This window comes from Aspergillus mulundensis (genome assembly GCF_003369625.1).
Source record: "Aspergillus mulundensis strain DSM 5745 chromosome Unknown scaffold_24, whole genome shotgun sequence".
NCBI lineage: Eukaryota > Fungi > Ascomycota > Eurotiomycetes > Eurotiales > Aspergillaceae > Aspergillus > Aspergillus mulundensis.
In genome coordinates this window covers 53,007-76,652 of record NW_020797912.1, presented here as the reverse complement: position 1 = coordinate 76,652, position 23,646 = coordinate 53,007, and the positions used below count along the sequence as shown (strand labels likewise).

The window sequence follows — 23,646 nt, the reverse complement described above, 5'->3', positions numbered from 1 at the left end:
CTCCCCCAATATCTTGGTTTCATCGCTCATCACACGGACCATTATTTGCATCTCACGCGTTGTCAACCTTGAACACGAGAGCCGACCTCTTCGCTTTGACATTCCATCTTGACATGTCCGATTTTTAACTGAGTCTACCCAGGGCAAAATGGCTTGCGCGGACGATACCCTCACGGCCGCTGCTGCCATCATACAAAATCTCGTTAGAGAAGCCCCTTCGGCCGGTTCTCCTTCTTTCGAGTTCAACTTCTCTCCGCATTCTACAAATGGCGTGGACTCGCTTCCAAAGCTACCGGGAGAGCCCAGTCTAGCTAAGGTCAGGTTCGAAAATGAATTAGAGGCTCTGGTCCGTCGGATTCATCGCTTAGAAGTACAATCTGTCAGTCGCCCTCACCTATCTCTTCTCCCTGTGTTCCGTTCCTCGCATATTTCCCTGTTCCATTTTTACTCCTGCTGACTCTTCTCTGCACTATAGCAACAAAACCACACACAACCCAACGAACACACACAACTTATCCATAAACGGAGAAAGTCTTCCAAAGATACGGAGCCTGAGATCCTTGACGAGAGCGATGGTGCGGCTAGCGATGAAGATGAGGAAGGTGGAGTAGCAACTTTAGTACGGGAGGAAGACATCAGCTATTTGCGGAACTATGTTCAGAAACAAGCGGAGGAAATAAGTTTCCAGAAAAATATCATAACCCAGGTCCGGGAAGAGCTTCAGTTGCAGGAAGTGCAGACGCGGCGAGCTCTTACCAAGGTCGAAAATGAGGACGTGGTTCTTCTGGAACGAGAGCTGCGCAAACATCAGCAGGCGAACGAAGCTTTCCAGAAGGCTCTGCGGGAAATTGGGGGTATCATCACCCAGGTCGCTAATGGTGATTTGTCGATGAAGGTTCAGATCCATCCCTTGGAGATGGACCCTGAAATCGCCACTTTTAAACGGACAATCAACACTATGATGGACCAACTACAGGTTTTCGGTAGCGAGGTATCTCGCGTCGCCCGTGAAGTCGGAACGGAAGGTATACTCGGTGGACAGGCTCAAATTACTGGGGTCCATGGTATCTGGAAGGAATTGACAGAAAACGTTAACATTATGGCCAAGAATCTTACGGACCAAGTGCGTGAAATCGCGGTGGTCACAACGGCTGTCGCACACGGTGATCTCAGTCAGAAGATTGAGAGCCGCGCTCAAGGTGAAATTCTTGAACTTCAACAAACCATCAATACCATGGTGGATCAACTACGGACTTTTGCCACGGAGGTTACTCGCGTCGCTCGTGATGTCGGTACGGAAGGTGTTCTTGGTGGTCAGGCTCAGATTGAAGGCGTCCAAGGCATGTGGAATGAACTTACTGTCAACGTGAACGCCATGGCGAACAATTTGACAACACAAGTGCGCGACATTGCAACGGTTACCAAGGCCGTCGCTAAGGGTGACCTTACTCAGAAGGTGCAGGCCAACTGCAAGGGTGAAATTGCGGAGCTCAAGAATATCATCAATTCCATGGTTGATCAACTTCGACAATTTGCACAGGAGGTGACGAAGATTGCCAAGGAAGTTGGTACAGACGGTGTGCTCGGTGGCCAAGCTACCGTGAATGATGTGGAAGGCACATGGAAGGATTTGACCGAAAACGTCAACCGCATGGCCAACAATTTGACAACCCAAGTCAGGGAGATCGCGGACGTTACAACCGCTGTTGCAAAGGGTGATCTCAGCAAGAAGGTCACCGCCAATGTCCAGGGCGAGATACTAGATCTCAAGAGCACGATTAACGGCATGGTGGACAGGCTAAATACGTTCGCCTTTGAAGTCAGCAAGGTCGCCAGGGAAGTCGGAACTGATGGTACGCTTGGTGGTCAAGCCAAGGTCGACAATGTGGAGGGGAAATGGAAGGACCTCACCGACAACGTCAACACCATGGCCCAGAATCTCACTTCTCAGGTCCGAAGTATATCGGACGTCACGCAAGCCATTGCCAAGGGTGATTTGAGCAAGAAGATTGAAGTCCACGCCCAGGGAGAGATCCTAACTCTCAAAGTCACCATTAACCACATGGTGGACCGTTTGGCCAAGTTCGCTACTGAACTCAAAAAAGTCGCCCGCGATGTCGGTGTCGATGGCAAAATGGGCGGCCAAGCGAACGTGGAGGGGATTGCCGGAACGTGGAAGGAGATCACAGAGGACGTCAATACCATGGCCGAAAATCTCACATCGCAGGTGCGAGCCTTCGGCGAGATTACAGATGCTGCAACAGATGGCGATTTTACAAAGCTCATTACCGTCAACGCTTCCGGTGAGATGGACGAGTTAAAGCGCAAAATCAATAAGATGGTGTCGAATCTCCGGGATAGTATTCAACGAAATACGGCTGCCAGGGAAGCCGCCGAATTGGCAAACCGTACCAAGTCCGAATTCCTGGCAAACATGAGTCACGAAATCAGGACGCCTATGAACGGTATCATTGGTATGACCCAGCTGACTCTGGACACCGACGACCTGAAACCGTACACTCGAGAGATGTTGAATGTCGTGCATAACTTGGCGAACAGTCTTCTGACGATCATCGACGACATACTCGATATTTCGAAGATCGAAGCTAACCGCATGGTTATCGAGAGCATTCCCTTCACAGTCCGCGGCACTGTCTTCAACGCCCTGAAGACGCTGGCCGTCAAGGCGAACGAGAAGTTCCTGAGTCTGACATATCAAGTCGACAATACGGTTCCCGACTACGTCATTGGTGACCCCTTCCGTTTACGACAGATTATTTTGAACTTGGTCGGTAACGCGATCAAGTTTACCGAGCATGGTGAAGTCAAGCTTACGATATGTAAATCGGATCGCGAGCAATGTGCGGCGAATGAGTACGCTTTTGAATTCTCTGTCTCAGATACTGGTATCGGTATCGAGGAGGACAAGCTCGACTTGATCTTTGATACCTTCCAGCAGGCAGACGGGTCAACCACACGACGGTTCGGCGGAACTGGACTCGGTCTCTCAATTTCTAAGCGCTTGGTTAACCTCATGGGTGGTGACGTCTGGGTCACCTCCGAATATGGCCATGGAAGTACATTCCACTTTACCTGCGTCGTAAAGCTGGCGGACCAGTCACTGAACGTAATTGCATCACAAATCCTGCCTTACAAGAACCACCGCGTGCTCTTCATTGACAAGGGAGAGAATGGCAATGAGGCAGAAAATGTCCTGAAGATGCTCAAGAAGCTGGACTTGGAACCGCTGGTTGTGCGTAATGAGGATCATGTGCCACCGCCAGAGATTCAAGACCCCTCCGGCAAAGAATCTGGTCACGCCTACGACGTAATAATCGTGGACTCTGTGAACACGGCTCGAATGCTTCGAACGTACGATGATTTTAAATATGTTCCGATCGTGCTGGTCTGCCCACTCGTCTGCGTCAGCTTGAAGTCGGCTCTAGACCTTGGAATCAGTTCCTACATGACAACACCATGCGAGCCGATCGATCTGGGCAATGGTATGTTACCTGCGCTCGAGGGACGCTCGACGCCGATTACTACCGACCACTCGCGCTCGTTCGACATCCTTCTCGCAGAAGACAACGATGTGAATCAGAAATTAGCTGTCAAGATACTCGAGAAACACAACCACAACGTCTCTGTTGTTGGCAACGGTCTCGAAGCCGTGGAAGCTGTTAAGCAGCGCCGCTACGATGTCATTCTGATGGATGTCCAAATGCCAGTTATGGGTGGCTTTGAAGCCACAGGCAAGATCCGCGAGTACGAACGAGACAGTGGCCTGAGCCGAACGCCGATCATCGCTCTTACGGCTCACGCTATGTTGGGTGACCGCGAGAAGTGTATCCAGGCCCAGATGGACGAATACTTGTCCAAGCCACTGAAGCAGAACCAAATGATGCAGACAATCTTGAAATGTGCTACTCTCGGTGGGTCACTGCTGGAGAAGAGCAAAGAGTCTCGCATCTCAAGCAGTGGCGAGATGCATCATGTCCATACGGGGCCAGATGGCAAGTCGCAACGCCCGGGGATGGAAGCCCGATCGATTACCTCAACGAGCGCCACCAACCGCACGCTGGCTACCACAAGTGTCGATCGAACTGAGCAGCTCTCCATGGATAGGGTAAGACCATAAAGCCCTCAACCTACAATCATCACAAGCTCACGTTCAGCAGGCGCTATTGCGGTCCAACAGCTCATGAGAAGGCGGGCTCTCCAAACATCCTTTTGCGTTCTGCTCTGCTTGATCTTCACGAGTCCTTTCGTTCAGATCTTATATACCCATCCTGTTTTCTTCACGTCTGTAAGAACCTTTATTACCTGGGGATTGTGATCTTCCGTCGGTCTACTCATCTCATAACCTCCGCTATCATCTCCATCATTTAACCTCGATCTCCTCCCCGTCTTTTTCGGCCACACCTCACGTCCAATTCTTCGAATTTTGCATATTGTGGTCGCTCGTGGGCCCGTCGACGGCGCGGCCTTTTCTGTTCTCCCCTGGCCTATTCCATAGTATATTATGTTTGGTGATTTCGGCAGTTCTACATCCAGTCACGCGGTGGCGGTGCCCGTTTTCGTCTGGTGTAATGGTGTTTGGGCGCATGGAAACCTCGGCGAAGGGCATGGAAGGAATCTTAACAATCCTCATGAATTTCGATATTCGATTAAACTAAACGAATCTTTCTACCGGCGTGTCAGTCAGACATGAGGAGGCCCACTCTGCGCAGTGTCAGCGTAGCGCTTTTTGCTTCTGAGACATGTCCTTCTCAAACATATCAATATCGCATCTATCTGTGCAAAGTCTCAACTGAGGACTCGGTCCCTGTCTCATCTTTCTGTCGTTTGCATACTTAAACTTCTTATCCTTTGTTTCTATATCTATCTACCTACCTATCTATCTACTCACGCTCGCTTCGGGGGCACAATGATTCTTCTTCTCTGTATTGTATTGCATTTATATCTTGCTGGGCTGGGCTCATTTCCCTCTTCTCTTACGGATATCTTCTCTCGAGATATGTCGCTACATACATTCCGGTTCTTGGCTTGGGAAGCTTGGGAACGAAGCAAATGGAAGACGTCTTCAATGATTAGATCAACTCATGCATAGCAATAGCTCCATTTAATTCTCCAGGGCTACTTAGTGAGGGCACCTGCCTGTTCATACGGCACGGCCTACTCGGCGCGCTTTTTTGTCTTGTTACAGGATTGGTCCGGACAGATATATGTTGGTAACGATACCAATCCCTCACCCTTCACCTCTGATATGCTTAAAGTGGAGGTAGAATGTTACGGTCGTGCTTGATATATATACAGACGTCTATGCTGCTAGGGGTAATGAGATTTGTGGAGGGAGAGTGCGAAGTTCTTCCCCATTTGAAGACATAAGCTACCTACTTATCTGCCTCCTAAAATAGAACGACGGAAGGGAATAGGCTCTTTTCCAGGTTATGGCCAGATCAGACTCTACTATTCAGTTGTACGTATAACTGCTCGAATGCCTATGAACATAGAACAGAAAATCGGAATAGTTGGACTGGCCCTAAGTACCGACTCTATCTGCCTTACAACAGTATAGCTATATCCATCCCCAACGAAGACATACCCTATATTACATGCCCGCCAGTCCAGTAACCCGTGTTAAATCCAACAAAGACAGTCTCAAGTCAATTGAATCTTTCATGCTTTTAGGTGCTTCTTCCCTTTTTCTCTCATTCTTCAATTGCGACAAGGGAAACAGTTTAATCTCCCAGTCTATATGCCCACCGGCTGCGTATCATACTCGACAAGCGAGTGTGAATCAACGCACAGGCCAACCCTCTACCACCAGCGCAAGAGCTTGGGGCTGATGGTCGGGAAGTCCCAAGATTTTGTGGAAGAAAGCTCGCTTGTAGAGGATGCGTCCGCCGACGAGGTCGGGCTTGCTTTTGTGGTGGAACTGAAAGTGGACGAGTCCCGTCCGCTCTCCAAGACGCCCTTGGCTCCTCCAGCTCCAGCTCCAGCTCCGAGCCCTGCACCCCCCGCTGCACCTCCAACCCCAACTCCAAGTCCTGCTCCGGCCGGGGCGCCTCCAGCGCCGGCAATATTGGCACCTGCTGCTGGTGCAGCCTGTCCTTGATCCCCATGGCCCTGATCTCCATGTTGACTGCCGCCGCCATGGCCAGCATCATTGTAGCCACCGGCACCGCCAGCACCGCCAGCACCACCACCGCTGCCATGGCCAGCATCATTGTAGCCACCGGCACCGCCAGCACCGCCAGCACCACCACCGCCGCCATGGCCAGCATCATTGTACCCGCCTCCGCTGCCAGGGTCATTGTAGCCGGGCTGAGCGTACTTGTCATAGTCGGGGGCCTTCGGATCTATATAGCCAATCCATTTGGGGTCTTTGCAGCGGATGTCGTAAGGGTGTTTGTAGCAGTGGTACTTGGGATATTTGGCGTCGAGATCATCGTATCCAGAATCTCCATGACCTTCGTCGTCTTCGTCGCCTTTATCTCCCTCGTCGGAACCTTTCTTATCGGAGTCTTTCTTGTCGGAATCCTTCTTATCGGAATCTTTTTGGCCGGAAATAGAACCCTGTCCGGACGCGCCTGCTCCTGCGAGTTGCCGTTTCCCCTTGTTCTCTCCTTCGTCATGAGGTCCGCCGCTCTCTCCATGTCCGGGCCATCCGGGTCCGCCTGAACCTGAAACCTTCAATCCCTGTTCGTTCCATCCGTTGCCACTCCATCCTTGTCCGCCCCAGCCTCCAGGTCCTTCTGGAGATTTGTTTCCGCCTGTGCATGGGCACGGACATAAACAGGTAGGCCCACCAGGCCCTCCTCCAGGACCTCCACCTCCGCCGCCGCCTCCACCACCACCACCACCTCCGCCGCCGCCGCCTCCCCCTCCAGGATTACTAGGTTGACCACCGCCAGGCTGACCCCCTCCAGGACCGCCACCACCACCAGGACCACCAGGACCTCCACCACCGCCAGGACCTCCAGGACCGCCACCGCCAGGCTGACCTCCAGGTCCACCACCTCCGGGTTGGCCACCTGGCCAACCGGGAATGACTCCTGGGCCTCCAGGACCGCCAGGGCCTCCAGGGCCTCCAGATCCACCGGGTCCTCCAGGACCACCTCCGGGTTGGCCTCCACCGGGCTGACCTCCACCAGGTTGACCTCCTCCAGGCTGGCCTCCTCCAGGGCCTCCAGGACCGCCAGAGCCTCCTGGGCCTCCAGATCCACCGGGTCCTCCAGGTCCACCACCTCCGGGTTGGCCTCCTCCGGGTTGGCCTCCACCGGGCTGACCTCCTCCAGGCTGGCCTCCTCCAGGGCCACCACCTCCTCCAGGGCCTCCAGGACCGCCACCACCACCGGGTCCTCCAGGACCACCACCTCCGGGTTGGCCTCCACCGGGCTGACCTCCTCCAGGCTGGCCTCCTCCAGGGCCACCACCTCCTCCAGGACCTCCAGGACCGCCACCACCACCGGGACCTCCAGGTCCACCACCTCCGGGTTGACCACCACCGGGCTGACCTCCGCCAGGTTGACCTCCTCCAGGACCGCCAGAACCTCCAGGACCTCCAGGACCGCCAGAACCACCGGGACCTCCAGGACCACCACCGCCAGGCTGACCTCCTCCGGGAGGCTGGCCTCCGCCTCCGCCCCCGCTTGGTCCAGAAGGAATTGGAACAATTGTTACGGGCACGGTCACAGTACTAGGTCCGGGACCGGGACCACCACCGCCTCCACCTGGCTGACTGGGAGTACCGCCTCCGCCTCCAGGTTGGCTAGGAGTACCACCGCCTCCTCCACCGGGTCCAGAAGGAATTGGTATAATAGTTCCAGGCACACTTGGAGTAGAAGAACCACCTCCTCCACCTCCTCCGCTTCCTCCGCCGCCTCCGGGCTGACTCGGAGTTCCTCCTCCACCTCCACCACCTGGTCCAGAGGGAACTGGTACAATCACGCTCGGGGTGCTGCCCCCTCCGCCCCCTCCGCCTCCAGGCTGACTTGGAGTTCCACCACCACCACCTCCACCTGGACTAGAAGGAGTTGGAGTCACGATGGGCATGGTTGGGGTCGGGGTTCCGCCACCTCCGCCGCCGCCTCCTCCACCTCCAGGCGTCGAGCTACACACAGTAACAGCGCTAGTTACGGTCGTTTGTCCGCAGTTAGCGCATTTCGACTGCTGTGCTTGAGGTGCAGCACCCGTCTGATGGAGCAGTGTCCCCAGGGAAAGGAGGAGGACAAGCTTGCTTGGCAACGGGGCCATCTTGAATGAAGACTGGTTTTCCAAAAGTGACCGACACAATGGGAAGCAATGCAAATCAGGTAAAATGTAGCAGAAGGACTATGGAAGGCGTAAGTCGGATACGAGGCGCGGCTTTTGTATTGCACATTGGCCGTCGTGTATGTCATCTGGAGAGGAATGACGGACACCGAAACCTTGACGCGACATATCGCCTCTGAATATGACCGGAAACTGACGGGCAGACCGTCATGGAATGGTGGCTTGATGATCTAGTCCTGTGGGAAATCACACCCCTGTAACCTTGACGCTATGCTGGCGACGATGAATGGTGAGGTAGCCGTGGGCTGACATCAAGAGAAGCGGCCGGCTACTCGTCCGACTAAGCATGATAGAAGACTATGTGGTTCAAGTTGTGATGTGGTCAAGGAAGGCTCCAAGAACCGCGTTAAGGTTAAGCTTATCCTGCCCTCAGGCTGGGAATGATTGGTGCTATGGGCATCCGCAGGACCCGAAGGCTTGTGTCACGGCGGCGAAAGGCTGAAAGAGAGTTTCCGATGACTTGTTTATTTTGAGTGTTGTGATCAGACAATATGAGTCTAGATTAGTAGCATACGTGTCAAGCACTGATTATGACAAGAAGAATGGATTTCTAAGTTTAGCCGCGTGTCTCGGCGAGGGGCGCGATGATGCGGAGTAATTTTCGTATCGCAGTTGCAGATTGACGGACGAGAGATATGGTTCATCTAGTAGATTACCCATGGATGGCGCCAGCCGACGTGGATTAGTTTTGCTGTTGTGACGCAGATAAGACCTGCAGCGTAGCAGCAGATCGTATAGGTGATGAGGCCCCAATAGTCCCCGTTGCAACGGGCAAGGATTTCACCTGCAATTGGCATTCCTGTCAAAGTACTATCACCAAGTTAGTTACCGTAGATTGCGGAATTGAGAGCTGCCCGACTCACCCAAAGCTTACGATCGTGTACGAAGTGGCATAGTATCGCCCGTAGTTCTCAATCTTACAAAGCTGTGAGATGCAGACAGGGGTTAGACTGATGTTACTGCCGCTAGCAAAGCCGAAGATCACACAGTACACGATCGTCACAGCCACACTGTCTCCAGCGGGAAGCCAAAGGCACACATTGCAAATGAGGCATAACGCAACAGTGACGATAAGGGTGTTGAATCTGCCGAGATGGTCTGCGAAGAAGCCGGGAATCGCTCTTCCAAGAACCGATCCCACGTTGAGAAATGCTAACATCTGGTATGAAAGGGTTTCAGAAGTACCATGTGCCAATGCATATGATGAGATGTAGCTGATTGGAATAAAAAGCCCCCATTCGATGAAGAAGATTCCCGCCGTGGTGAAACTAAGCTTGAGGCTGCGGAAGATGCGAAAGTCTGGCAGTACATTCTCCTTCGAGGCGGGCTTTGTCGGTAGGCGGGACTTGATCAACAAACATGCGCCAATTAGCGAAACCAGGCAGATTAAAGCAATGACTCGGGTTGCCCATCCCCATCCAATTTTGGGAAACAAGCTCTCCAAAATCAGAGGGAATGCGACACCTCCTACAGAGCCACCAGTTGCCGCGAGACCGGTTGCGACTCCGCGTCTCTCATTGAAATAGTGTCCAATCGCAGACACGGCAGGAGTGAAGATCATGGACGTCCCTAGTCCTCCCGCGATTCCAATCGAAAGGACAAAATGCCAGTACTGAGTGCAGAAGCCCATGGTTACCACCTGCACCATCACCAATACTGATCCGCCAAAGACCAAGAGTCGCGGTCCTTTGGCATCAAACACAGGTCCTACCTGGACACCACCGAAGAAAGTCAAAAACGCATAGATGCCGAAAATCCAGGCTATGTTTCCAGAGCTGTGGTCTCTGAGCTGGTTGGTCTGAAGGTATGCCTGGAAAGAGCCAATGGTATTCACTAAACCCAAGGAGGCGAAGAGACCCAAAAACGAGCCTAGGACAACCAACCAAGCCTCCAAACCACCTTCGGGATAGGTGTTGCCATCGGCATCAGTAGTCACTCGACTGGCGGGAGCTTGATGGCTGAGTTCGTCGGGAGCAGTGGCATTTGAAAAGTGTCTATCGAGTCCATGTTCGGACAGTTGGGGTTGACGCTCATATTGGTCTGGTGACAGTTCTGGCTTTTCTGGATAATCCACTATGCTGTTCGTGGGGTTGATCTTTTGTGCAATGTGGTCGTCAGTGTCGGGCAACTGTCCGCCTGACACCGGGAGATGCATTGTGCCATCAAAGATATTCTTAGATTCATTCCGTGCTCCTTCAGATGGAAAACCGTCGGAGAGCCTGAGGTCGGATGACATGTTAGTATAGAGCTTGGAGCGAAGTGGACCACGGTAGACCTTGTTCTACTCCACCGCACAACCACACTGCCGTGAATTTAGGCGTTAATCAAGACCAAGCTTATTTTTCTTGGATTGCCCGATGCTGATGAACAGGGACGGAAGTTTCTGGATAGGAGGAGAGTCCAAAATGTCTCGCGGCAAGGCCATGATTCTTTTGACAGACACCCTGGGAGGGGGCCGAGGGTCTCGTGAAAAAAAAAAAAATTGGCAACGGATCTCAACAAATCACTGTTATTGGCTTGGATGCCCGGTGGATGTTCTCCTCGGGAAAGCTATCCAAGCGTAGCATTTTCGATTGGTAATTTGCACTGGGGCTTGGCTGCCCTATGGACCAAGCGTTTCTGGCGTCTTCATTTTGGGTTGTTGTTTGCGGTGAGATCACACTAAACGGGATTAGGAAGGTGAGAGGAGCGGCCGGAGAAGGCGGAAAAGATGGGATTGAAGCACTTGCATCGCTTCTCGAAATCGAAAGAAACGCAGAAGATGAGAGAAATGGATAAAGGATACGACAATGACAACTTGGGAGCTGTTGGATGAGTTTGAAATGGTTGCAGAATGTTGGTCACACAAGAGAAGGAAAGAACGACCGACTGCGGGGGAGCTCGGACCACTTGATCCCAGTCCCAGCCCTAAGCTTTAGCTGGGAGGTATCGCACCAATTTCAGTCACTGTTATGCTGGCGTTTTATCTGGATAGATACTGGGTGACGAGGAGGGAGGCAAAGAAGACAAAAACTGTGGTGTTGATGTCCTGACGAGAAGGAGATCGTGCGGAACAGATTGAGGCAGCTACCTGTATTATCGGTCCGTACTCCGTACAGTCACAGCGGTTGGAGATTGGAGGAAGTCGATGTTACCTTCCACTTGGTGATCTTCGAGGCTGATGGACGCCGCACGACGGCACGAGTGACAAATGAATTGCTGCCTTAGAGTCTATCATCTTTTACCTGCTCATATTTGCTCAAATCTATATCTGGTTTTCGATCTGCCCAATTCATAACAAGAAAGGCAGCAGATAGACTCTAATAGAGTAGAAGAGTTGACTACTGAGGACTCCGATATTCCCTGCGGGCCAAGAAGAACCCCAAGATGCGTCGGGAATAGCGCATGACGTAGGGCAGCCCGGCACGTGGATTCCGAGAGTTCCGGGCCCAATGCGGCAACCATTTTGCCTCAGACTTAAGGCATAAAATGAGCCTCCGATGGCGATGGTGGCGGATTCTTAATTCCTTAGCGCCTTGGTCCGACAGGACGGCATGCCTTGGATCAGGGGTGGCGATGACCTCAAGGTTGCTGGTCCCTTGGTCGGGTGCGCTGCCACAGTGCTTGCCTCTGATTCTCCGAACTTCAAAGATCTTGGGGATACCCCGCATGGCGTCTGGGGCGGACTCTTCCGACGCCCCATCCGTGAACTACTAGGGTCCATATGGCACAACAATGCTTGAATACACTGAGGTTGAAAAATGTGGCTTTTTATGGGTATTCTGGTGATAGTCAAAGATAACCATCTGCACTATATCTTTTGGCTCTTAGATACAAGTAACCCGTAGGATTGTAGATAGGACTGCAGGTGGTGAACCGTCGGAAGGTGGCCAGTTGCCACTGGGTCCGTAGACTGGCCCCATGGCTGCTGGCAGGCACTCTGAATGGTCCGGGGGTGATCTCTTCATCTCTCGCATTTTCTTTCTCATCCCGCCACGAGCACCTCTGCTCTCTCATAAGTAGACCGAGATCTCCATTCTCTCCCATTGTCTCCTTCTCTCTTCCCTTTCTGTCTATCCTTTCTTCACTCTTCACGCTTCGCATCACACTTGGATCTTTCCGCCTCGAGAGACGACGCTCTTTTTCCTGTATACGATTCAGCAGGGCCAGCGTTCGCGATCTTTGTCATATTAGGCCAACTGGACGTCTAGTTTTCAGTTCACCGCCATTATCTACATACGATATATTTACTCCTGTTGCTATTTCGAACTTTGCGCTCCGACAAGGTGATAGATTTTCAGCTGTACCGTAGCAGCACGACGCTGTCTCTATTGCCTCAGCTTCGATTCAGTGCCATCGCGCCCGCCATCTGGCCCTATCGACGACTTTTTCACCATTGACCCCGAGCGACTTCGCGGTCGACCGTTCGGATGATATAGATTTGCCTTTGCGCCTACCGCTTTATCAGTAGACACTTGCGAACCGAATTGATCGCGGCACCATCTGTCCATAGCAGCAAACACCCCACCATGACGCTCGGAGTCAACCCCTTCTCGAAGAATGACAAGCACGACCTTCCCGGAGTGATCGTGCCTCTGTCCAGTGCCCCCGCGCATTCGAAAACGAGCTCCGATCCGGAAAAGAAAGTAGGCCCTGAAGACACTGACGCTGGAAGCCTCGACAGGTCGTCCTCTGCAGAGAACGGCGTGGGCTCTATTCACAGCCACCGGCAAAACCAGGATGACCATCTTACTTTAGAGATTCTGCGTGCTGAGGTGGAGAATGATTTGGTTGCCTCTGGCCAGGACTCTGCCTATGATCGTACGTTAATTTTTGACCTTCCCTTGAGAGAGTCGGTCTTGCTTCAAAGAACCTTTTATCTATCACCCCGGTTTCAGGTCTAATTTGTACTCTCTAGGCAAAGCAAAAGTAATCAACAGGGCCATCCAAGATATTGGTATGGGCCGCTACCAGTGGGAGTTGTTTTGTCTCTGTGGTTTCGGTTGGCTCGCGGACAAGTAAGCTTCTGCATCTCACCTGGATTATTTCTCTTGCTGACAAAATGGTAGTCTTTGGCTACAGGTAGGGTGATCTTGTAGACTTGCATCATGTGATAGTGCTAATAATGCAGGGTGTTGCGCTGACGCTGCCACAATTGTCCTTGGAATTTGGCGTGGACGATACTCGAGTCCGGTTCACGACCTGTGCTTTGTTCCTGGGTCTCTGCCTGGGCGCATGCTTTTGGGGTATTGCTTCGGATGTCATCGGCCGTCGTCCAGCATTCAACTTCACCCTCATGATAACCGGCGCATTCGGTCTTGCCGCTGGTGGTGGACCGAACTGGGTTGGGTAAGTCTTCACATGTACCCGGCTCATAACATTGACTAACGGCCAAGCAGTACTTGTGCGCTGTACGCCTGCTTGGGTCTTGGAGTTGGTGGAAATTTGCCCGTTGATGGTGCTCTTTTTCTCGAATTCTTGCCCTTCGCCTCTGGAAATCTTCTGACCATGCTGAGTGTGTGGTGGCCAGTGGGTAACCTCATCTCTAGTCTTCTGGCCTGGGCTTTCATTCCGAACTACACCTGTTCCGGAGACGGACCCTGCAGGAAGGAGGACAACATGGGCTGGAGGTATCTAGTTTTGACACTGGGCGCTATTACCTTTGTCATGTTCCTGTGCCGCTTCTTCCTCTTCCATCTATACGAGTCGCCCAAGTTCCTGCTTTCACGCGGGCGCCAGGAGGATGCCGTTGCTGCAGTCCAAGGTATCGCCTACAAGAACCGCACTACAACTTGGCTCACCGTTGATATCCTCAATGAGATTGGCGGCCACCCAGAAGAGCAAACTCAGGAGAAACTCAGTAACAAGGAGATTATCCAGAGACACATGTCTAAGTTCTCTCTAGAACGCATCAGGGGTCTCTTTGCTACCAAGAAGCTCGGAGTTACCAGTAAGTCTCACATAATTGTGCACATACAGTATTCCATAGCTTACCGCGACAGCCATAATCCTCTGGTTCTGCTGGGCCACTATCGGAATGGGCTACCCTCTCTTCAACGCCTTTCTCCCGCAATACTTACAAAGAGCCGGCGGTGGAGAAAGCCAGTCTACTGACATCGTCTACCGCAACTACGCCATCACCTCCATCGTCGGTCTCCCTGGGTCCGTACTTGCCTGCTTCACCGTTGACATCAAGTACATCGGCCGCAAAGGCACAATGATTGCTGGCACTCTGGTTACTGGTGTTCTCCTATTCTGCTTCACCGCGTCCACAGATCCCGACATCCAGCTCCTCTGCTCCTCTCTCGAGGCGTTCTTCCAGAACATCATGTATGGTGTCCTTTACGCCTACACGCCCGAGGTGTTCCCCGCTCCGAACCGCGGTACCGGCAGTGGAATCTCCAGCTGTCTGAACCGAATTGCTGGGCTGTGTGCTCCGCTCGTGGCGATTTACGGCGCAGGCTCGAACCCAGACGCACCGATATATGCCTCTGGTGCGCTGATCCTTGCTGCGTTTGTGGCTATGATCTTCCTTCCCATTGAAACAAGGGGCAGGCAGACGCTGTGATTTTGTTGTCCTTATGTCTTCTTTGGTTGCATTTTTGTTGCTGCGTTTAGAGCGAACGAGCGGGCAAGCGTGGCACCACACGTCACGTAGCAGTGTCTAGGCTAGCGTCTTTTCTTCATTTTGATACCATGTCTCAGGCCATATTATATACGCCTTTGCGACTGTTTATGTTTTTATTTTTGGAATACCTGGAGGTACGCGGAATCCTTCTGTTGTATCTTGGCTTGCTTGGCTTAGATGTACATGTATTGCACGATGATGACTAGAAAATAGACGAAACTATTCCTCAATATCAATAACTCCCACGAAGCAATTTGTCTACGTGCGTGGAATACTCGCGCGAATACTTACGAAGACATGCGTTGCTGTAATATGGGCTGCGATTTGATCATCTAGCACTAAACCATGGTTATATGTGCATCACACAACAAACAGTAATCCTAGGCAGTAGAGGCAAGAGGACTGAATATCAAAGATAGTATGGTGGACCACCATTGGACAAAGCCAGCCCATCATACATCCAAATAGACCAAGGAAGCAATCTGATCTACGCCCGTCAATCGATACCTGCTTCGACTGTGCACAAGCCCGAAAGAAACGTCTTCCGCTCGAGTCTATTATCTATCAGCATGGCCAGGGCAGGGTCGGGTAAGTGATTGCCTCGTCAGACTTAGTCGGAGGAGTATCCGGATAAATACAGAGCTGGATCAATCTGGTCCCGTCGAGACAGTTTAACCTCACGCCCGGGCGAGCAGGGATGGTAGAGATGGCAGTTGGAGTAAACCCTGCAATGACGGGCATGATCTTGATAAGGGTGATTGATTGTCGGGATTGTGCTTGCGTAGGCTCTTAAGCTAGCCGAGTGCAGGGCCGGCTACACATCTGACCCATAGAATAGACCGTGGTTCAAGACGGACAAACGAAGAGGATTCGACTGGGGAATTTCAGTCCGGCACGAATGCCACATGGCCAGGGTTCATCGAACAGGACTGTCGGCAGAAACAAGGAATGGGCCTTGATTTGGTGGACGGGGGGGAGGAGGGGAAGTTGCCACTGCCGAGAAGCATGCATACGTACGCCGACATCTACGTTGACGCGGATGGGTGCTGGGGTCGTGGCTGGGGTTGTTCACCAGTACAGGTAAAAAATAGTAGACTACACGGAGTGTTTGTGAAATACCGGAGTAGGATGGATGGATGCACAACGGCAGTCCACAGCGATTAGTTCAGACAGACATCATAACGCTGTTCCCTTCCCAATGTAGCGGGCAAGACAGCAAGCTAACGAACAGGAGCCTGTGACAAGCGCGTCATCTATGAGCACTAACTTTGGAATCGTAGCAAATGGATTCAACGAGGCAGGTGTATCATCAAAGTTCATGGTCTTATGCAAGCAAGCAAGGAAGCAGGAAATGATAAAATGTAGAGTGGCAACTAAAAACAAAAACTCCAGGACTATTGCACTTGTCCAACCGCAAGTATCCGTACCGTATCCCTCCAAGTATGAACTCAGCATCAAAGGTAGCAGAGTAGAGGAACTCGGAAACAATATATGCATAATAACAAACGCTTAGCCGACCCGAAACCCAGAGATGAGACCAGATACAGGAAACGCCTGAACAAATGCGGGTATGCCCCGATCAACAGGACTCCCACCAGCAGAGAAGAAACAGACATATGACGTCATCAAATTCAGAGGAGAAATGTGGCTGTGCGATATCATGAGTTCGTAGACCTCATCGAAGACGAAAAGAGAATATCTATATGGCAGGCTGTTCCTGATGCCTTCTGCCGCGCTTCTCTAGCAGACTGGCATTGTCTAGACTGAGCTCGAATGGTGCTCGCGCATTGCGGACCATGTTTTGCTTGACAGCGGCTGCGACCTGAGCGCTATGTTGCCCATAGCCCTGCTGTTGACGCGGTTGGTGCGATTGCCGCATCTGCGCCGCATGGCTCGTAGCGCCCAGGTTGGTTTGTCGCATCTTTGCCTCCATTGCGGCAACATCGCCGGACTGCTGACTGGACTTTTGCATCTTAGCCGGCGGGTGCCCTTCTTCGTTGATGGTTTGGTACGCGATTCCATCCTCATCATCGTAGTCTTCATTGAGCGGGTTGAGTGCCGATTGGAATGCGGCGGTCGGGTTGGACTGCCGGAAACCGCGACCAGCTTTGCGGCGCTTGCCCTCTTCTTCTTGACGGTGGACAGCGTAACCAACATCAAACACTTCACGCAAGTTGATGGCACCCGGGGATCGGAAATCCATCGGACGTTCACCAGCGCTTGGTGGTGCAAGTTCGGCTGCAATAGCGTCGAGGGGCTGGTTGCGAATTTCGCGTGGTGCAGGTGTCGTCAGTGGCGGGGCATCCGAGGCAGCTTGCGTCTCCTCATCGGACCCTCGGATCCAGGGATGGGCCAAAAATTGTTTGATAGTATACCGCTCCTCGGGGTCGACTGTCAATAGATGGGAGATTAAGTCCTTGGCTGACTTTGAGATGTCGTCCCACCATGGCGATAAGAAAGTGTACTGTCCTCGGGCAACCTTTTCCGTAAGAACTTGAATACTCTCATCGTAGAAAGGCGGGAACCCGCAAAGGAGGGTATAAAGGACGCAGCCCATGGCCCACATGTCCACACTCTTGGAGTATCTTTCATCCTTGACAATCTCGGGAGCAGTGTAGCCAACTGTACCACACGGCGTCATCGTCTGAGTGTCCCAGATGACCTTGGAAAGACCAAAGTCGGCGATCTTGATAACACCAATGCCACCTGCGCCTTTGCCGGGTATGAATTCGCCTTCATCCACCTTGTCTTCGTCGCCAGGTTGACGTGGCTTCGGATGCTTCGAGGGGACGAACTCGGTAGGATAGAACAGGAGATTCTCGGGTTTAATGTCACTAACGAAGTTAGCTGTGCACTTGACTGATCAGAAAGAATTCATACCGATGAACAACGCCTGATGTCTCATGTAGGTATTCAATTGCTTTGGCGACCTGCACGATAACATGGCGACTGAGTTCTTCACTGAAGTATGTCAAGCGAACGATCTGGTGGAAAAGTTCTCCGCCCGGGCACAACTCGAGGACGATGTAGTAATATTGTCGGGACTCAGAGAATTGGACTAGCTTTACGATGTTGGGGTGATCGATTTGGCGCATAATTTGGACCTCTTTCAGGATGTTCGCTCGCTATACATCAGTCAGTTATCATGCTTCATGTAGCTGGAGTGTTTTCGCGCGCAAAGGTTTGAGCGGCGTATGCCAAGGGCTAAGGCGACAAATGTCGACGACTGGGTGTGCAAGTTGAGTGAGGAGTGTTATAGCGCACCTCGGCGGCTTTAGGCTTCTTTTTGAAGTCGGGATGTAGATGGGCGTTTGACTAAAAACAAAAAGATATTGGCGAAATGGTTCGCGACAGAGGGAACCGGCAGTGACCAGGGGAGGATCGAGGCAAGCAAGTAAAGAAGACAAATCGGGTTTGACCTACCTGTGTGCTGTTCATCTCAAACTTTCGGACCACCTTAATAGCGACTTCGCCGTATTCGCCAGTGGTATCCTTGGCCCGATAGACGTTGCTAAACGCACCATCTCCCATTTTCTCAAGCAAGACGTAGCGTTCCAAACCCGGATAGTTCGGCATCTTGGAGCGATTCGTCTTCTCTTCAGCGATGATCTGCTCGATTTCGGCTTCGCGAGCCCTCTTAACGGGGACTTCGGGAGAATCGCGTTGGGATTGACCACCCCCCATCTTGCTGTCAATTGCGTCTAAATTCCCAGCAGCAGGGGAAAATTGACCCTGAGGCTGGCGCTGTTGTTCAGCGTGGACAGCAGAGACGTTGGTCGTGGGCTCTGCATGGGGGGTGACAAGGCGGGCTTGTTTCCCATGACGTATGAAATTTTTCAGGCTCTGAATTGTGCTCATGGTAGGAGAGGGGGAAGGGAGGCGCGAGGGAGAGGAAAGTAGGGCAGTCAATCGAATCAACAAATAAAGAGTATGAAAGTGAGCAGGAGAGGGAAGGGAGAGAGGAGCAGAAGAAATGGGGAAATGGAGCGAAATGAGGGAAAAAAGAGCAAGAGGTCAAGGAGGCAAGGCAAGGCAAATGATATGATGATGAATGATGGCTGAAGCTCGGGGGGAGTCAACTTGGGAGGAGACTAGAGCAGCCCAAGCAATGACGTGAATGGCTGGCTATCTTTTCCCTTCCTTCTTTGTCACCCAGATTTTCTGCACTTGGAAATTGTCTCTGAATTAACACTCAGCTACTGACTGCCTCTGAAACTGATACCCCGCCAACGGAGCCGAACAGGAGATTGCGGTTGCGAGACGGCAAAGCGTGAGGGCAGACAGCGAACCTTAATGGTCGGAACGGAAGCCGTTTTGTTTCAGTCAATCAGAGGCGCCAGGCGACAAGTTTGGAAAGCAGAGTGATATGCCAGAAATCGGTGATGGTGGGGAATTGGGAGCTGTGACTTACAGGAGTCGGCCACTTGACCCTCGTACCCGACTGCTGCTGCAGCTGGGAAATGACGGAATGGCGGATCACGACGTCAGACGCAGAGCAGTAACGGCGCCCTTATGGTATCATAAGCTCGTCTCCTACTATAACTACCGACCACTATCTCTGCCATCATATCAACAATTATGAAGGCATCTCGTCATTGGTTTGGAGGCAATGACGTCGCCCGCGATCATGCATGACTCAGCAGCTAGGGCTCGGCTGGGCAAACTACTCAGAGAACGATTCTAAAGTAGTCGCTGCCTCTGTCTGATCTGGTGATCAAGAGCGCTAATTACTATGGAGCAGGTAGGGAATAGTTATACCTAATAGTCTGCGAGTATGAGATTACAGAGAGAACCTGGAGGATCTGCTATGTCAGTGTCATGAGGCTAGTGGAGCAGACTGTATGGCTCCACGTGACATACATTTCTTGACGAACAGGAGATTATTATCTTATCCAAGATCCATGATGATTAAATCCGATTGTTACTCCGCAGGAATGAAAGCTTTGTAGATAGACTCTTGGCCTGTAAACTATTTGGTAGATGTACGGATAGGAGCAGGCCTGAAGGGCGGTCCCGTGACTTGTCCCTCATGAACCCATAGCCACGGACTGCAGCGTTAGGATAGTTCCCAATTTTCATCTCTGCAGCCTCATTCTCCTATTTATAACACCGCTGATAACATCCGACTCCCAAGTGGACTCAGAGTCAGGAACGCATTGCTTTTGCCCGCAACGTGGAAGAAGATTCGCCCCGTCTGTTTGCTGTCGTCGAGGCCGTCACTACCTAAACGAACGCTTCCTGCAGTCAGCGCTTGGCTCCGTCCACCACTCAGGGTTGCGTCTCCCCTTCGACTACTCCGGAGTATGAATGATCTGTCCCTTTGAATGCCTTTGGTCGACTTTGATTCGTTTGTTTGCTACTTGAACTGCTTTGTGAGACGCGGGCGGGCAGCGGCTTCGTCGTCCATCGGCTCGTCTTCACTTCCTGGCGTCTCACCCTGCAATCCTCATCCAACCTGCATCCGATTCATTCTTGAGGACAGGGGAATTCAGGGAGAATTCCGAGAGGCACCAAAATACAGAGTACATTCCTCCCGCTTCAGTTGAGGTCAAGGTTTGGTCTCGACTGACGCCCTGCTCCGCTATGCGCCCTCGCCGACTGGTCCCCTCCAACTTCTTTTGAAACGGCTTAAGTGTCATGACCATTGACTCAATTGACACTCGCAGCTATATGTGACAGCACCGATCCGTCTTGCAGAATTTTTCTTAACTTCATCCGTCGCGCGAGCTTGTCGCTAAAATGCCCGGCATCGAGGTCGCTCCCTCTCCCGCCTCGTCAGAACATCCAGATCGGCCGCTGTTCAAGTCCCACAAATCGCTGCCTCGTCGGACAAATACCAATCGCCGTGGTCAAATCTCCCAGCTGTCACCTCCGGAACACGATGGCCTCTTTCCGGAGGCCGTGCCTCTTACGACCGCTCCAATTCTTCCTTTAACACCACCCGGCATCACGCACTACGAATCCCCGACCGGAGCAGATGCGCAAAAACCGTCAATGTCTTCACACTCAGTGGTTACTGTGCTTACGCCATCGAGACCCTCACATCCTCCGACGCCCGAGACAACACCTCCGCGAGCTATGCCGTCGAACCGACCGGGGCTGAGTCAATTTGGGTATGTCTCGTCCTCATCGCGGGCGGAGTCTTTCAAGACAGCCTATGAGACGATATCCGATGCTGAAACTGTGACCCCTCGTCCGTCACCGCCATTGCTCTCGCGCTCTAACACGCAACGAAGTACGAAAAGCACAAAAAGCAAGTCCGGAGGCACGGCCACCGCAGAGGGCCAGTCTCCCAGCTTTCGAGGTTCGCCGCGTTCAAAGGCCGCAAACGGTGGTGAAATGCAATCTCCAGCTCCGACCGATATTTCCCGCAAACAAGGATTCGCAGACGGCCAGGCTCCAGAAATACATATCAAGCCTACCCGTGACAAGGCAAAGCAGACTCGCAACAAAACAGATGTTAATGTAGCTGATGTCGATGATTCCACGCGTGGAAGAAGAAGCTTACGGGACCGTGTGGCTCATATGCAGCATGCCGAAGATAGCCAAGCATTGGATCAATTCCGTCAAGAAATCGGCTGGCCCTCCGCGGATGATCAGATAGAGGACTCTCGACGCCTTTCGTGGGTATCGACGACCTCGACGGTCGAGGCAATGATTGTTGATAAGCCCCAGCCAGCTAGACGGGCTCTGCGACATACAGAAAAGAGACTATCTCTGCGCTCCGCAAGTTCGCCGATCACGAGGTCCGAGCGCACGTCTATCGCATCCAGCTTGGACCTGCAGCGCCGCCTGAGCCACAAACCTGTTCGGATTACAGAGAATGACCGAAGGAGCATTGCATCTGAAATATCTATCTCTGGGAGTTCGACTCTAGGTGCATCGCAGCAGCATGTAGATGTCGTGCCAGTGGTCGTGATCCCTCAAAGACACTCGTCGCTCAAGGGTGTTTCAAGCCTACCGAGCAGAAACCCGTCTATATCGCGCTCTGGACGGTCCGTGCATGCGCCCGCCGTACCCAAAACCCGAGCCGGCTCGCTGGATCATCCACGCCGTGGAGAACGTAGCGTTTCCGATCCGCGTACTAGTAGTGTTTCGGCGGATGGCCGTGGTCGTGGAATGAATCGCCCACATATTCCTCCTCGCAGCTCTTCACTATCCGCGCCCACAAGCCAAAACAATTCTCGAGCAACTTCTCTGACTTCGGAGAGTCTACGGAGCCATAATCTCGCAGTAGAACAGACTTCAAAGAAGCGCCAACAGCCTGAATTGAAGCCCGCTCCTATTCTGGATGCTCCCAGCCGAGATAAGCATGAAACTGGTGGTATTATGAAAACCCAGTCGATTGTGATTGGAGTTGAAGACCTGAGCTACCTGCGGCCGCCGTCAGTACCGTTTACGCCACATTCGGTCCCGTCGTCATCGCCTGGCCCATTCGAGATTAACGAAGTCAGAAGAGTGGCCATCTTCCCGCATAACAACGAGTCATTATTGCTTGTCAATCCACACGGAGAGAGTGGCCTCCGAGGGCAGCTACCTCAGACCGAACAGCCACAGACACCCGACAACACTCAAGAGATGGCGGGCGTGGACTCCCCGTTGAGAAACCCACGACCACCGCCAAAACCCCCAGTTTCGACAACTGTTGGGGACTTTGTCAATTTTGACCAGTTGGTTGGAAACGTGGGTACTAGTGAAATAACTGATGGTACTAGCCGTCGACCCAAGTCCAAAAGACGGCCATGGATTGCCCGACCGCGATCAGAGTCCTTCAACTCGTTCGTGCGAACCCTTTCTCTCAGTTCGGCTAAGAACCCTAAAGCCGGCGAGGACATCGACGGGCGACTGCAACCATTCTGGCGCCCGCGCCGATTCTGGGACGACTCTCCTGAATCTCTGTCACCGGAGGAGGACGGCACCCGGTCGCAAGCTCCCAAACAGCCAGACGAGGTTATCAGCAACTCGTTAGGAATGCCGCAAAAGCGGATTGTGTTCGACGGTCCTTTTGTGTCCAGTACCCGGTCAGGCCCCCGACGGTGGACCGACGGTCAACCCCGTGTCAACAGAGAAACGCTTATGGGAAGCCGTATCGTCTCACCGGAGGCTTTGTACTCCCAGACCTCTCTTCACCAACGCCATTTCCCAGCCGTGTCATGGTGGCGACTACGATTCCGGTCTGGTATAGCGCGATCTTTCCGCTGGCGCCTCCGACGCTCAATTCAACGACGAGCAGACAGCAGGCGCGAGGTGAAGCGCGAGAGGATTAAGCAGAGCATCGGCGAGGCGATTCTGATGGACTCGAGCACACAAGTCCGGAAAGCCACATTATGAAACCAACATAAATATCACGAGACACGACATTAGATTTCACGCGACGCGATATGATACACCTATACTATGATTGATGACTTTTTTTTTTATTTTTTCTGATTTATGCATTGTTGATTCGGACATTTACGTGGGCCTTGATGGAATGAAATGAATTACGACAGGATGGGATGGGATGGAAATGAACCAAATACTATGGGACATCAATGACGACCTTGACGAAAATGATGACTTTGTATCATATCCTTAGTTCTATAGCGATGCGATTTGATCTACGCGTGGAATTCATTTGCTTAGTTATGGACGCCTTCTGTCTTCAGCCTACTACCGAGTCAAGCACGTATGTATTAAGGCATCCACTGAGTTTCGAAAGC

At 52.3% G+C, this 23,646-nt stretch overlaps 6 protein-coding genes across 6 annotated transcripts; 3 read left to right on the top strand and 3 right to left on the bottom strand.

The window, feature by feature from the left end:
• Positions 1-148: 148 nt before the first annotated feature.
• Positions 149-4,138, top strand: tcsC (putative two-component osmosensing histidine kinase (Bos1); the record flags this gene model as incomplete). Its single annotated transcript, XM_026753319.1, has 2 exons — positions 149-346; positions 476-4,138. The coding sequence occupies 2 exons, from the start codon at positions 149-151 to the stop codon at positions 4,136-4,138; spliced, it is 3,861 nt and encodes a 1,286-aa protein (XP_026598092.1).
• Positions 4,139-5,820: 1,682 nt separating this feature from the next.
• DSM5745_11302 (uncharacterized protein) lies at positions 5,821-8,259 on the bottom strand (the record flags this gene model as incomplete). The annotated part of the gene is made up of 1 exon (XM_026753318.1): positions 5,821-8,259. One exon carries the CDS (start codon positions 8,257-8,259, stop codon positions 5,821-5,823), a length of 2,439 nt encoding a protein of 812 aa, XP_026598091.1.
• A 722-nt stretch (positions 8,260-8,981) lies between these two features.
• Positions 8,982-10,573, bottom strand: DSM5745_11301 (MCT family MFS transporter; the record flags this gene model as incomplete). Its single annotated transcript, XM_026753317.1, has 2 exons — positions 8,982-9,147; positions 9,201-10,573. 2 exons carry the CDS (start codon positions 10,571-10,573, stop codon positions 8,982-8,984), a joined length of 1,539 nt encoding a protein of 512 aa, XP_026598090.1.
• Positions 10,574-12,845: 2,272 nt separating this feature from the next.
• DSM5745_11300 (putative sugar transporter) lies at positions 12,846-14,884 on the top strand (the record flags this gene model as incomplete). The annotated part of the gene is made up of 6 exons (XM_026753316.1): positions 12,846-13,137; positions 13,235-13,334; positions 13,386-13,398; positions 13,448-13,665; positions 13,716-14,266; positions 14,319-14,884. 6 exons carry the CDS (start codon positions 12,846-12,848, stop codon positions 14,882-14,884), a joined length of 1,740 nt encoding a protein of 579 aa, XP_026598089.1.
• Positions 14,885-16,643: 1,759 nt separating this feature from the next.
• On the bottom strand, positions 16,644-18,802 carry DSM5745_11299 (serine/threonine-protein kinase; the record flags this gene model as incomplete). The annotated part of the gene is made up of 4 exons (XM_026753315.1): positions 16,644-17,778; positions 17,825-18,069; positions 18,209-18,259; positions 18,368-18,802. 4 exons carry the CDS (start codon positions 18,800-18,802, stop codon positions 16,644-16,646), a joined length of 1,866 nt encoding a protein of 621 aa, XP_026598088.1.
• A 1,881-nt stretch (positions 18,803-20,683) lies between these two features.
• DSM5745_11298 (uncharacterized protein) lies at positions 20,684-23,275 on the top strand (the record flags this gene model as incomplete). The annotated part of the gene is made up of 1 exon (XM_026753314.1): positions 20,684-23,275. One exon carries the CDS (start codon positions 20,684-20,686, stop codon positions 23,273-23,275), a length of 2,592 nt encoding a protein of 863 aa, XP_026598087.1.
• Positions 23,276-23,646: the final 371 nt, after the last annotated feature.